Source organism: Eurosta solidaginis, chromosome 2 (assembly GCF_040869045.1).
Source record: "Eurosta solidaginis isolate ZX-2024a chromosome 2, ASM4086904v1, whole genome shotgun sequence".
Taxonomy (NCBI): domain Eukaryota; kingdom Metazoa; phylum Arthropoda; class Insecta; order Diptera; family Tephritidae; genus Eurosta; species Eurosta solidaginis.
The window spans coordinates 296,508,427-296,522,177 of NC_090320.1; the positions used below are offsets into that span (position 1 = coordinate 296,508,427).

General features: G+C 33.0%; 1 protein-coding gene across 9 annotated transcripts in view; it reads left to right on the forward strand.

The window, feature by feature from the left end:
- Positions 1-13,751, forward strand: part of Pde11 (Phosphodiesterase 11) — a 251,591-nt gene that overhangs the window by 184,150 nt on the left and 53,690 nt on the right. For 2 of the 9 annotated variants that reach the window (XM_067768638.1, XM_067768640.1), the window contains exon 2: positions 861-1,799. The exons of 4 other annotated variants lie outside the window; for them this stretch is intronic. In XM_067768638.1, the coding sequence (XP_067624739.1) occupies positions 1,583-1,799 (217 nt within the window). In that variant the 5' untranslated portion in view covers positions 861-1,582. Of the gene's footprint in view, positions 1-642; positions 1,800-13,751 lie in introns of those variants that run through there. 3 more of the 9 variants (XM_067768639.1, XM_067768641.1, XM_067768637.1) reach the window with 2 other exon arrangements.

The window sequence follows — 13,751 nt, forward strand, 5'->3', positions numbered from 1 at the left end:
ATTTATTTTTTACTAAAAAAATAATTTATTTAAAATAAATTTTTAGCGGTTTTCCGGCAAATTTTATATTAATTTAAATTTTTGAGTTAGGCTCTTTTGACCATTAATTTTGAAGTGCAAATAAAAGAATTTATTCCACTTTTCCAACTCAACGTTTCGCTAGACTTCCTGTTAAAAGAAAACGAAAAATAAACAACCGTAAATAAATAGGTAACCCCTGATGATGCTAGGAAGTCTAGCGAAACGATGGGTTGGAAAAGTATAATAAATTCTTTTATTTGCACTTGAAAATTAATGGCCAGAAGAGCCTAACTCAAAAATTTAAAATAAATTTTATTAAATTTTTTTTATTGAACTCAAATTTTTAATACAAAAAAAAAAAAAAAATATCTTTATTTGTTTTTCAAAATCTTGTTAATGTTTAGTTAAGATCTAGCTAGTTGCTACTTGGAAAAACTACTTTAGTTTTAAAACATAAATCACCGTCGTTAGTTATAGCTTTTCCTGCAGGAAAAGCAACAAAGCAGGCATTTTTCTTGTTGTTGTATGAACAAATAACTTTCACAACAAATCTTTACAGTTCTTTATTTGTAAGGTTATCAAAGTAAAAAAATAAAAAAATATATATATATGTGGGAACAGCGAACGAAGCAGAACGTGTAAGTGTGAACTAAAGTTATAAAAAAATAACTAAAGAAACCGAAAAGTGAAATAAAAGGAAAAAAATATGAAAAAATACTTACTTGATAATAAAAAAAACGAAAAACTAAATGAAATAAGACGTAAGACGGAAAAAATTCAGGAAATATAATTTTTTAATTTGAGTAAAAATTAAATTATAACCAATCAAATTTTTCCAGCAGAATTTTTATCAAAGGCAGTAATGCAAATTAAACTTTGAGAGTGAATTGAGTAAATTGAGCATTACATACAAGAAAATAGCATACAAACAACAAACAAAATTAATAAAAAACATAAACAATCATCACTGAATTAATTAAAACGTGTAGTTGAGTACAGCAAGAAAAGTAAAACAGTGAACAATAGCTATAATGAAATTACAGCAAACAAGAGCAAGTCAATTGCATTTTTAGTTAATAAAATCCAAAGAAAAAGTTAAAAGAAAAACCCGGCAACAAAATCAGTGGCAGAAGCAGCAGAAAACACAGCAGAAACAACGCCAGCAACGGCAAAAGTTAATTAATTTTCTAAGGAGGCAGCACAAGCAGCGACAGAACCTGAAACAAAAACAAAAATTAACACAGCCTAATGTTGGAGCTTACAAAAGTGCGACTACAACAACAACATTTCAACAAAAACAAAACAAAGAAGAACAAAAACAACATTTTCAATGCAGTCAATTGCATAAATATCCATTATTGTGCAAATATATTACATTAAGATTAAAACCGAACAAATTGGATTTCATAGCGCTGGCTGGTTTACAGCTATTACTTAAGTCGACCACAACGTGGACGTCAACGCAGTTGGTCAACGGCGACGACACTGTTGTGGCAACTAACAAATCAAAATTAAATTCTTTAAAACGGAGGGACTAACATACGCATTGCTGGCGGGCCCCATGGGCCAGGCTGCAAGTATGTGCCGATTTCGTGGATGTCGCTACAAAAAGAATAAAACCAGTAAAAGTGCAACAGCAGCAACTGCGGCAGCAGCCATAATACCAGCAACAACAACAGCTGTAACAGAAAGCATCACCACCGCTGAAACGATAACAACTGCCACCACTACGGTCGCTACAATGGGCGAAACAACGACGAACAGTTCTCCGGCATCAGGTGAGCTTAGTTTTTTTAGAGCTCTTTAAGGGCTTTAAATTATTTGAAACATATATTTTCTACAATGGTTTCTATGGTATGAAGTTAAAAGTTCGTAAAGAGAAAAAAACAAATTTCAGATATTTTCTACACGTATTTTATTTTTGTTCGAAAATTTAAAATTAAAAAAAAAAAAAATTTAAAAATTGTAAGGCGCGATAACCTCCGAACAGATCTTAGGCCGACCTTCACTTCCAATTTGCGTCGTGTTCCTTTTTAATTCTTCCTACAAATTGGCGGGTAGGTCCCCTACTTGTTTCACGCCGACTCCGAACGACATCTGCGAGGCAGATGAGTTTTCACTGAGAGCTTTTTATGGCAGAAATATACTCGGAGTGCTTGCCAACACTGCCGAGGGGCGACCCCGCTTAGAACAATTTTCTTCTAATTGAAAAAGCTTGTTTCTAAAATTTTGATGTTGCTTTGCCCGGGGTGTTAACCCAGGATCTTCGGTGTGTTAGGCGGAGCATGTTACCATAACACCACGGCGGCCGCCAAAAATAAAATAAGAAGGGATTAATGGAAATTTGCCTAGTTTCTGAATAATAACTGTAATTTTTTGAGCTTTAATAGAAAAATCTGAGCCCCACTTATTATTTCTTAAAAAAGTACCCAGTTCTTAAAAGGTATCCTGTTCCAAAAAATCGTTTCCAAAAAGAAAAAGAGATCTGGATCTGAAATAATATCCGTTTCTTACAAATTACCCGGTTAGAAAAATTACGTATATCCAAAAAGTGCCCGGATCAAAAAAACTGCTCGGCTCCAAAAACGTACTCGGTTCCAGAAAACAACTGTTGCTGAAAAGGTACTCAGTTTTTAAAAAGCACTTTTATCCAAAAAGGTAAACGGTTGCCAAAAATGCATTGTTCTTAACTCGACGTACCCGGTTTCTACCTTCATTTGATGGGAATTGAAATGGGAACGAACAGTACAGCGAATGAAAACTACTTATGCAAACCTTTTGCATTTTTTTATCGATTTCAAATAAAAATTTAAATCGATATATCGTTTGCATCCCTAGATGTGCAATTGAATTTTTACACATGAAAGATTACTAGTAGTTGGTGACCACGCTCTTTTTTGTACTTAATTTAGAAATCATAAAATGATGTACTTTTTTGTCTCCATATCCAATACAGATATGGTAGAGCTTAGTACGCGTGTGCTTAGGCCAATATAGTTAACATGCACCGGAAATTATACGCTTGGTTTAAATCCGCTACTGTTCCTGCGCGGTTCAGATCTGCTGCTTGAATTATCATCTTCAGCAATATATTAATGAAAGCGCATGAAAGGAAGTCGCCTTGTTTTAAGGTTCGTTTGGTTTCGAATGACGCGGAAAGGTATTTGTATTTGTATTTATTTGAAAATTCGTTCCTAGCACAACAATTTGACAAATTATTTAACAGTGCTAGTCCTTTCGAATCCTTACGGAGTTGGTAATTTCGCCTGGTTGATGTATTATGTTCATATGCAATCCAGTACTGTAGTTTTAGTTCACAATTGAGGTAGCGTTGTCGAAGGCGTGATAGGGGATGCCTAGTCGTATGAGTAACCTTTTCCATTAAATACTTTTGCATGAAAATGGAAATTGATATAAGGGAGTTCAGAATTTTGTGTATTTGGTGTTGGAAACGTTGCTATAGCAAATGAAAGTTACAGATCGTGAGCAACTTTTTTTTCAATTTAAATTTTTTCTTTGCATATTTTGTTTAAACTACGCTTTTTGATGTTGCGCATTTGTCATGACAAGGGCCCGGATTTTTATGCACTATAAACTGGAAAATATGCGCATATAATATGACCTAAAAAATCAAAAATATGCACTAAACACATAAAGAATATGCAAAAATACTTTTCACATTTTTTTGTTTTTCATTTTTTTTTATTAGTTTTTGGGTTTTTTTAAGATTTTAATTAACGCAAGGATATATTGTACTCTTAGTGTGAAAGACTCCAAATTAATAAAATATATATACATTTTTAAAGTATACAATAAAATAAATAGTTAAGCACTTTTAAAAGTAAAATTCCGATAAATTATTTTCAAATCCATACATACATATGTACACATACTTAAAATGTTCAGTCTTCTTTGTTGATGGCTTTATTGGCAAAAAAGATAAATTGTTCCTTAAAATTTTCAAAGTTAAAGCCTTCCCTATTTGGGCGGAAAGATGTTCTGTACAAGGAGAATGTTCTTTCTACTTCAACACTGGTTATTGGGGCGTACTTGAAGCAAGATAATTCGTGGGGGCCATAACTACTTTCGTTACAGCTGTCACTTGATCACTTGGTCACTTGAACTTAGCACACCTGATATTACCTTAAGTTCCTGGAAGCTAGTATTTTTTTGCAGAACGGCGTTCAATTTCTCCCCTATCTTTTCATAAAGTTCACCTTGCACCCCTTCAATAGTTGTAACAGCAGCCTCAACAATATGCAATTGTTCAGCCAACGATTTTTCCCTTCCAATTTAGTTATAATATCTGGCAAGAAGCTGTAGTTTGAATTAATATAGACTAAATGTGCTTCAATAGAATTTGAAGCCATTGCCTTTTTGGCCTTCAATATAGAAGAAGCGTCGCCAATAATTTAAATCTTTAAGAAAGGTTTGAAACTCGTTAAAATTTTCGCCATCATATTTTGCCGCCTCTAACCAGGTTCCCAATGTTGCTAATATTGGCTGCGGCGAAAGAGCGATATTGGGAAAAATGTTTTTAAACGCTTCAACATGCAAAGCAGATTTTAAAAATATTTTCTTTCCATTAGATATTAAGTCGTCCACATCACTAAAACGCGTTCTAACATCTTCGGCCACTCGATGCATTGCATGTGCCCAACAAGTAACGTGCAGTAATTTTGGATAAAACACATTCAGCGCTTTGCTGATTTACCATATATGGAGCTGCGTCAGTGACATATAAAAGAATTTTCGACTTTTCGAAGTCAGGGTCCAATAATTGCATGGAATCATCAAATGCTCTTGTAATTGTGGAGTGATTTGTGCGTTATAGACAAACAACGTTTAATAAAAAAAATTTGGAGCTCACATCTTTGTCTGGATGTAATATTCCCACTAAAATATTTGCTACTAAACGGCCTTGTATGTCAGTCGTTTCATCAATTGATACCCACAAAAAGTTGTTCTCAAAGTTGACTCAGAAGGAATGGATTCCGTTATGTATTTTTTGAAAAACTTGATTAAATGCTGGTTCGTTAAGTTCCATAATGGGATATCAGCTGCAATAAATGACTCGCAAAGCTCCATGTAAAACTTGTTCTTATTCCCCGCGTAATTTTTAAGCAAGCATTGAGAATTTTTTTCATCATGCCTTCTAGAAAGATCTACGTACTTCTGGCTCCTCATGTGCTGATCAGCTTGAAACTTTTTTGCACAGCTAACTCTTTTATTGCAAATTTTACAAAATAAAATTCATCCATCGGTTTCGAATATCTCTTTATATTCGTTCACAGATTTTGAAAAAGTTTCAGCCAAAGTAGTTTTAGTTTTAGGCATTTTTAAAAAAATGTCTCAATGTACAACAATGTTTTATGCAAAAAGAAGATAAATAAGAAAACGAATCGCAGAACATAAAATATTTATACCAGTGACACTGGCCGTGAGCAACGTTTAAATTCAAATATAAAAGTTTATATGTACATACATATGTACAAATCGTACAGGTGTATGCAGAAACATATAGTTCGCTCTCATTCCCGCTACCCTTATTGTAATACACACAGACTGTAGTATAGACTAACTATATACACATACGCATTGGCAAATGCATTATTGGTCTAAAAACATATTGTAACGAATTTACTTGCAATTTCCCTTATTTGCAATCTTCTACTAAGGTTCGATTCACTAAACTGTTGAATAAATAACTCCAGTATTGAATAATGGAAAAATGGCCTTTATTAAAGAACTTCACAATAACACTTATAGCTTGATTAATTAAACCAAACTGCTTGATAGCTTAAATGAAACTGCTTTCTCACCTCTACTGTTGTCGCCTTTTTATAATGTCTGATTTTCTCGTTGCATATTTCTAGGCTTTTCTAATTCCAGAACTTACTAGTTAGTTATAAATTTCTCAGCTACTACTACAGATGTATAATTTTTATAGCTTCTCTCGTACCTCATACGCTTGTATGTGTGAGCGACACTTCCACATTCACAATTGCATACCTTTAGGAGCATCTCAGATAAGATATCTGCATGTGTTTGTGCATCTCTTCTCCGCTGCGTGTACAAAATGATTAAATCATTGATGTGCATTCATGTCACCGCTTAGCATCGGCATAGAGATGGCGGTACCCCTTAGTGCCGCTAACATTCGTAACAATATGTTCGATAAGGTTGGCAACTAATCTTGAAATGTATTTAACTGAAATTCACCAAATACTAAAAAATATGCGACAAAATATACCTTTATGAAAAATATGCAAAAATATGCACTAACAAATCAATGCCATTTTTACACTTATTTCTTGATTCGAAAAATCGTATATTCTTTTAGTTCCTGTGACTTACCAAAAAAAAAATATGCAACTGCATAGAAATTCGGGCCCAGTCATGACGTAGCAAATGCATAGCCGTATAATTTTTTGGCGTTTTGTGTAAATATACTACACCAGTTTGCAAATGCAATGATGCCAGGCCTTTTTGCACTCCCTTATAAATTGTAGACAGATTTATATTCGTAATTTAAATAGATTATTATTTGAGTCCAAACATATATTTTTTTAGAGCATAAGCTATGCACAAAATTAATTGACATAACGCAGCAAATGTTAAAATCTATTATAGTATTTTATATTTCTCTCTTTTTGCAAATGTCAAACACAAACCAAATTCGATTTATGTCTTAAAACAAAAACAAAAACTGTACATAAAAATTGCATTAAGTAAAACCATTTATTTCATTATTGTCCGAATACATGAGTGAGCACTATGACAAATTGGAAATCCATTTGCAAATCCATTTTCAATTTGCTATTATTTCAGTTATATATGTATATATACATACATACACATTTAATATTTCAAGCCAGAAAAAAATATATGTCAACAAAAACACTAAGTGCACTTTAGTTGGTTTTTCCTATTACATTAACTCGATTTCCGTTTGGAGTGCAATTTTTTTTTTATAGCAATCACGCTTTTTCGCACAAAGCAGTATTTTTTTGACAAAAAATGTGACAAATGGACTACAAAAATTGAGGAAGTTAAGGATTTGAATTGCAAAGAAAATTACAAAAAAAAGGATATAGTACAATACTAGCATTAATTTAATAAGAGATTAAGTTGCCGCAGGTAAAACGAAAAGTTGAGAAATACATAATAAAAGCCACAGGAGTTCTGCTGCAGCACCAACACAAGCGCACATTTCTTTATTGGCTGCTTAAAAAACAAATCTGTGTAAGCGACTATGCGCTGAGGTATTTTTCAAAGCAAACAAACACTTTTTCTTATTTCAAACTATTCAAGTTTATATGTATGCAAAATAAACGAAAGTTGGGAAAGAATAAATGAAAAATTCCAATAAATAAAAATATGTAGACGTACACGCGCCAAAATATTTCTATTGCTGTGATAAGTTATAATAACGCCAAAGATTTCTGTGATACTGGAAACAGTCTGATTATTTTTGCGCAAGAACACAAAAAAAAAAATTAGTAAGGAAAACTAAGTTCGGGTGTGACCGAACATTACATACTCAGCTGAGAGATTTGGAGACAAAATAAGGGAAAATCACTATGTAGGAAAATGAAAGGTAACCCTGGAATATGTTTGTATGACATCGGTATCAAATAGAAGGTATTGAAGATTATTTTAAAAGGGAGTGGGCCATAGTTCTACATGTGGGCGCCTTTTCGAGAGATGGCCATAAACATGAACCAGCGGTGACTCTATAAAGTTTTTGTACGATATTGGTGTCAAATGAAAGGTCTTAATGAGGGTTTTAAAAGGGAGTGGCCCTTAGTTGTATATGTGAAGGCGTTTTCGAGATATCGACCAAAATGTGGACCAGGGTGACCCAGAACATCATCTGTCGGGTACCGCTAATTTATTTATATATGTAATACCACGAACAGTATTCCTGCCAAGATTCCAAGGGCTTTTGATTTCGCCCTGCAGAACTTTCTCATTTTCTTCTACTTAATATGGTAGGTGTCACACCCATTTTACAAAGATTTATTCGAAAGTTATATTTTGCGTCAATAAACCAATCCAATTACCTTACCATGTTTCACCTCTTTTTTCGTATTTGGTATAGAATTATGGCATTTTTCGAAATTTTCGATATCTAAAAAGTGGGTGTGGTTGTTGTCGGATTTCGCCCATTTTTAATACCAAGATAAAGTGAGTTCAGATAAGTACGTGAACTTAGTTTAGTAAAGATATATCGATTTTTGCTCAAGTTATCGTGTTAACGGCCGAGCGGAAGGACAGACGGTCGACTGTGTATAAAAAGTGGGCGTGGCTTCAACCGATTTCGTCCATTCTCACACAAAACAGTTATCGTCATAGAATCTATGTACCCACCAAATTTCACAAAGATTGGTAAATTCTTGTTCGACTTATGGCCTTAAAAGTATTCTAGACGAATTAAATGAAAAAGGGCGCAGCCACGCCCATTTTGAAATTATCTTTTATTTTTTTTTTATTTTGTTGCACCATGCATTACTAGAGTTGAATGTTGACATAATTTACTTATATAATGTAAAGATTTTAAATTTTTTGTTAGAATTTTACTTTAAACAATTTTTTTTAAAAAGTGGTCGCGTTTGTTACCGTTTTTGCTAATTTTTATTTAGCATACATATAGTAATAGGAGTAACGTTGCTGCCAAATTTCATCATGATATCTTCAACGACTGCCAAATTACAGCATGCAAAACTTTTAAATTAGCTTCTATTAAAAGTGGTTGGTGCCACGCCCATTGTCCAAAATTTTACTAATGTTTGATTCTGCGTCATAACGTCAAACCAACTACCAAGTTTCATCGCTTTATCCGTCTTTGGTAATGAATTATCGCACTTTTTCGGTTTTTCCAAATTTTCGATATCGAAAAAGTGGGCGTGGTTATAGTCCGATTTGGTAATTTTAAATAGCGATCTGAGATGAGTGCCCAGGAGCTTATATACCAAATTTCATTAAGATACCTCTAGATTAACTCAAGTGATCGTGTTTACAGACAGACGGACGGACGGACGGACGGACATGGCTAAATTAATTTCTTTTTTCGCCCAGATCATTTTGATATATAAAAGTCTATATCTATGTCGATTAGTTTATGCCGTTACGGGATACCGTTATGCGAACAAAATTAATATACTCTGTGAGCTCTGCTCAGCTGAGTATAAGAAAATCAGGGCCCGTATAGTGTCTTACGATCCGTGATTGAAAAAAACTTTTTGTATCCACATAACTCTAAAATGGTGAATAGGATACTATTTGAGCTAGGAGTAGTAACCGCGTATTAGATCCCGAACTTATAATCATTTAAAAAAATAGTTTCACCACTTCGTAGTTATCGTTTGAGTGAAAATGGTTCTATATACGTAATCGTATAACACGATACGGGCCCAGGTTTTTCATGTTCAATATAACTTTCGTACTTAAAAATGGGTCAACAAGGTTGACTATTATAATGTAGAGAAAAGAGAATATATATTGAGTACTAGCTATCACCCGCTTATTTGTATGTGTGGAACTTCTAAATAGAGAATCTTTACTTTTATTTTTGGGTTGCCTAAAATCATTTATTTATTTAACACTAAACTACAGAGAAATCTTCGACTATAGCTACCAGTGGGAAAGTAACATACAATTGTCCGTGTAAAGATCACGGAAAACTTCTCACCTGTACATTAAATAAAATTTTTGCTTGGCAGTATGGTCATGCCTTGTATAAAAAATCCAAAGCTGATAAGGGCTTTTGCTTCTATGACAGTATTTCGAACCTATGTTAGCGACTTACTTTATGGTTTTATTTTTAATAATACCCCTGAACCACCTTTGGCCCATATTTGTTAAATCTTTTATCAGCAACATTTATTTGAAAAATATCCTGGTCCATGTTTTGGGTTTCAAGACCCTAGAGATCTAGGGTATCCTAGAGCTTAAGTTAGACCTCGGATGATGTAACAGTGAAAGTTTCAGTAAATTATATGCAGTGGTTTCTGAGTGATGCGAGTTCAAACATACAGAAAGGCAAACGGACAGCCAAACACACAAAAATAAAAAAAAAAAAAAACTGCAGATTTGGGTTCAGGGGGTCCCATAAGGACGACTCTTATCAATTTTTCTGAAATATCTTCTATATGCAGACATCGACCTGTTAGAACTGTATAATGTGTATAAATTATAAGTTGGGGTATTAAACAAGGATGGGTAAGCAATTTTTTTAAAATTTTCTTGATATAAGATTGTTTTGTTTCCAATCCAAGATTGTTTTAGTTTTATTTCAAAAATGTTTTATTGTTTGTTTTTATGGACGCATCTGCAGTGGTTGGAGGAAGAGAGTGATTTTCCAGAATAGTTCGATATGAACAATATATTTTCGAATCCGAAAATTTCGAGAACTACTTTTTCGATATGCGAAATATCGAAAAAAGGGAAAATTTAATCATTACCAAATACCTATAAAGAGGTTAAACGGATAAAAATTTTATCATTACTAAGTTTTACCTCCTTTATGGTATTCGGCAATGAGCTATCGAATTTTTTTCCATACACCTCAAAGTAAGAGTCTCACCGAGTTTTATCACTTTGCTTTTATATGGTAGTAAATCATCGAATTTTTTCCCACTTTTCGGTTTTAGGATATGGAAAATGTAGCTTTCAGAATTTTTGATATAGGACCATTTTCGGAAGAAATCATTAAAAAAAGTAGACCCCATCACCAGCCAATCAGTTCGAAATTCTGATTTTAAGAATAAAATATTCAGATTTCAAACACTTAAATCCAGTTAGTTTTTTAAATTTCTCAATTTCAGACCGTATGGCGGTATGACCATACTAAATCCTTCCCGAGATGGTCGGAACGTACCGGATCTGCAGCCGGCAAAGGCCCACAATATCGAGAACACTCCCCAAGGCCTTCGGGGAGTGTCCTTATCGCTACAGCGACAACAACAACAGAAGCTAAGTTATTCACCACTTGATCTTCGCTCTTTCTTAAATGCTATTATTTGTGATAGAATTTGGCTTATACATTGAAGCATGCTGATATTTGAATAAGGCTCTTGGAGCATATCATAAATATATTTTCAAATTTTATAACAGATAATACTTCTTTTGGATAACTGCATTATTTTCCATTGGTTTTGATCTGACTTCAAGCGTCTAAATCAACGACCTATTTGATAGCCTAATTTTGTTTTTTGTCTAAAAAGAGTTGAAGGTGTATGTTTTGAAAAATTTATCAGTTCTATAAAGATAAACGCTTGTAAAAAATGCTATAATTTCAAAAGAGTTACTGGTCTAAAAGAATTAACCGGCTGCCAACGAAAAAGCAGCTTCAAAAAAGTTACTGGCTCCATTAAAACTAACCGGTTGCAAAAAGTACTCCGAGTTTCAAAAAATGGAACGGTAACAAAATCGTAACCAATTTCAGAAAATTAATTGCTATAAAAATTTAAAAATGTTCAAGTTTTGAAAAACGTTACCAGTTACCACTTCCAAAGAAGCAACCATTTACAAAAAAGTAACGGGTTCTCAAGAAATAAGCGGATTGAAGAGGGTAACAGTACATATACAATACAATAGCAACCGGCGCCAAAAAAGTTACTCGTTCGCAAAAACTTACCAAGTGCGAAAAAGGACCTTGTTACCAAGTAACTAATTTCATAAATTATTAAATTATTTAAAGAATTTAAATGGTTTTAAAAAATGTCACCGGTTCCAAAACGTTAATGCTGCCAAAAACGAAACGGTTGCAAAAAAGTTACCTGATTCCAAAATGTATCGGCTTGAAAAAAGTAACCGATTCGAAAAGGTACCCGTTTTTCTAACAAGTAACCTGTTTCAAAAAAACAATCCTGCTCCAAAAAAATAATCGGTTTCAAAGAAGTAGCCTGTTTCAAAAAGATACATAACTATTACAAGAAAGCTTCCGATTCACTGCGGTCGTACCCAGTAGCACAACCGCACCCATACATAAGAAACACTTCCATTGCTGGCAGTTTCCAAACATATGCACTTATTTATATACAGCGGCGAACAGTAAAATAACAGTGGCAATTCTTTTTAAATTTTGTCACTTAAGTTCATTTTTTATTTTCGTTGTTTTAAGAGAAAACTTCTACGAGTTTTCTTATTGAAACTTTTCAAACCAATCTCACAAACCTTTTCGAACAAATTCGAAAATTCCAGATCATTTTACAGGAATCTCGAAATTTTTATTTGGATTTCCCTGAATTTTTTTTAGGCAAATCTGTTTTAGTTTAACAAAGTAGAAGTTGAAAGTCTCTCAAATTCGCATTGGCTTTTGTGAAAATCAATGTGAATTTTGAGAGACCTATATTATGTAATTTGTAGGATTTATATGGATTGGGCTACGAAGTAGATACTGAAAAAATTAAAGAAACTCCAAATAAGAAATTCGAATTTTTTGCAAATTTTTCCCAAATTTTCGAGTTTTTTTTAAAAGCTCTCAAATTCATTAACATGGTTTCATAGAAAATTTTCTTGAAATATCTAAAGTAAAAAAAAAAAGAATTATTTCCTTGACGAAATTTCATAAAAATTGCCATTGCTATTATTCTGTTCGCTGGTGTATGTAAGCAGATACTAGAGAAATAAAAGCTAAGTCCGGTGGCAAAACAAAGCTAAATCAACATAAATCAATTCAGAAGAACTTTTCCAATAGTTGTGAACTTCTAGTTCGAAAATGATATAACAATGTGGTACATAAGCTAAATGTGTGCTCGAAGAAATTCATGCAGTGAAACATATGTGCCGTCCTAAATACCACTAAAGGAATAACAATGGCATGTGCATATAAGTAAATTAATACGAATATGATAGATAAGCGAAATAGAGAGAAATTCCTAAACAAAATAAGTAAAAAAAAAAGATCAATGGAATGTATTTACCTTGAAAAAAAAAAAAAGAAAAAAAAAATAAATGCTGCACGAAGATAAATTTCGTTTGATTAAAAGTCTTAGACCATGTGCACTATATTATTATTATTAGCAAAACACAAAACAACATGTTATATAATAAATATAAAATTCTTTATAAATTGATAAACCATTTAATTCTTTCAAATATCTCTGCATATGTGTTTTCAATAAAAAATTTAAAAAAATTTTTACTTTGCCGGTTTGTATGACGCAAATGACTTTAACGGGTTGTTTTGGTCGCCTTATAATGTGTGGCATATTACCATAGTTTTTTGTTCTTTTTACTGAGCTGCCAATTCCAATTCACATTCCATATACATACATACATGGCACCTTAATGGATTACAATCATCACTGTAGCATCATTCGTACAAATTTAATTTAATCCTTTATGTACTCAAATTGCATTTGGCTAAGAGGTTTATATTCAGTCTGCAGAGAATCAGCGCTTACCAAAGATATTTTTTTCATTCTGCATAAATGTCGACCTTGGCACTTTTTTGCTATGGTGAGAAGAATTAAATGTGGGAAATTTGTTGGTCTATTGGGATGCTCTAATGACTGCACGAGATTTTTCATTTAAACCACTTATGGATGCCACCCAAATGTGTATATATGTGTGTATGTATAATAAAGTGCACTTTTAATTGGAATAAATATGTCTGAGTTTTGAAGTGCAAGCTTGTTATTTTTTAACGATTACGATGATGGTATGTTTTCCCTATTTTTGTCAGCTTTTTTTAATGTGAAAATTCTTTCTCTCTTGCGTAT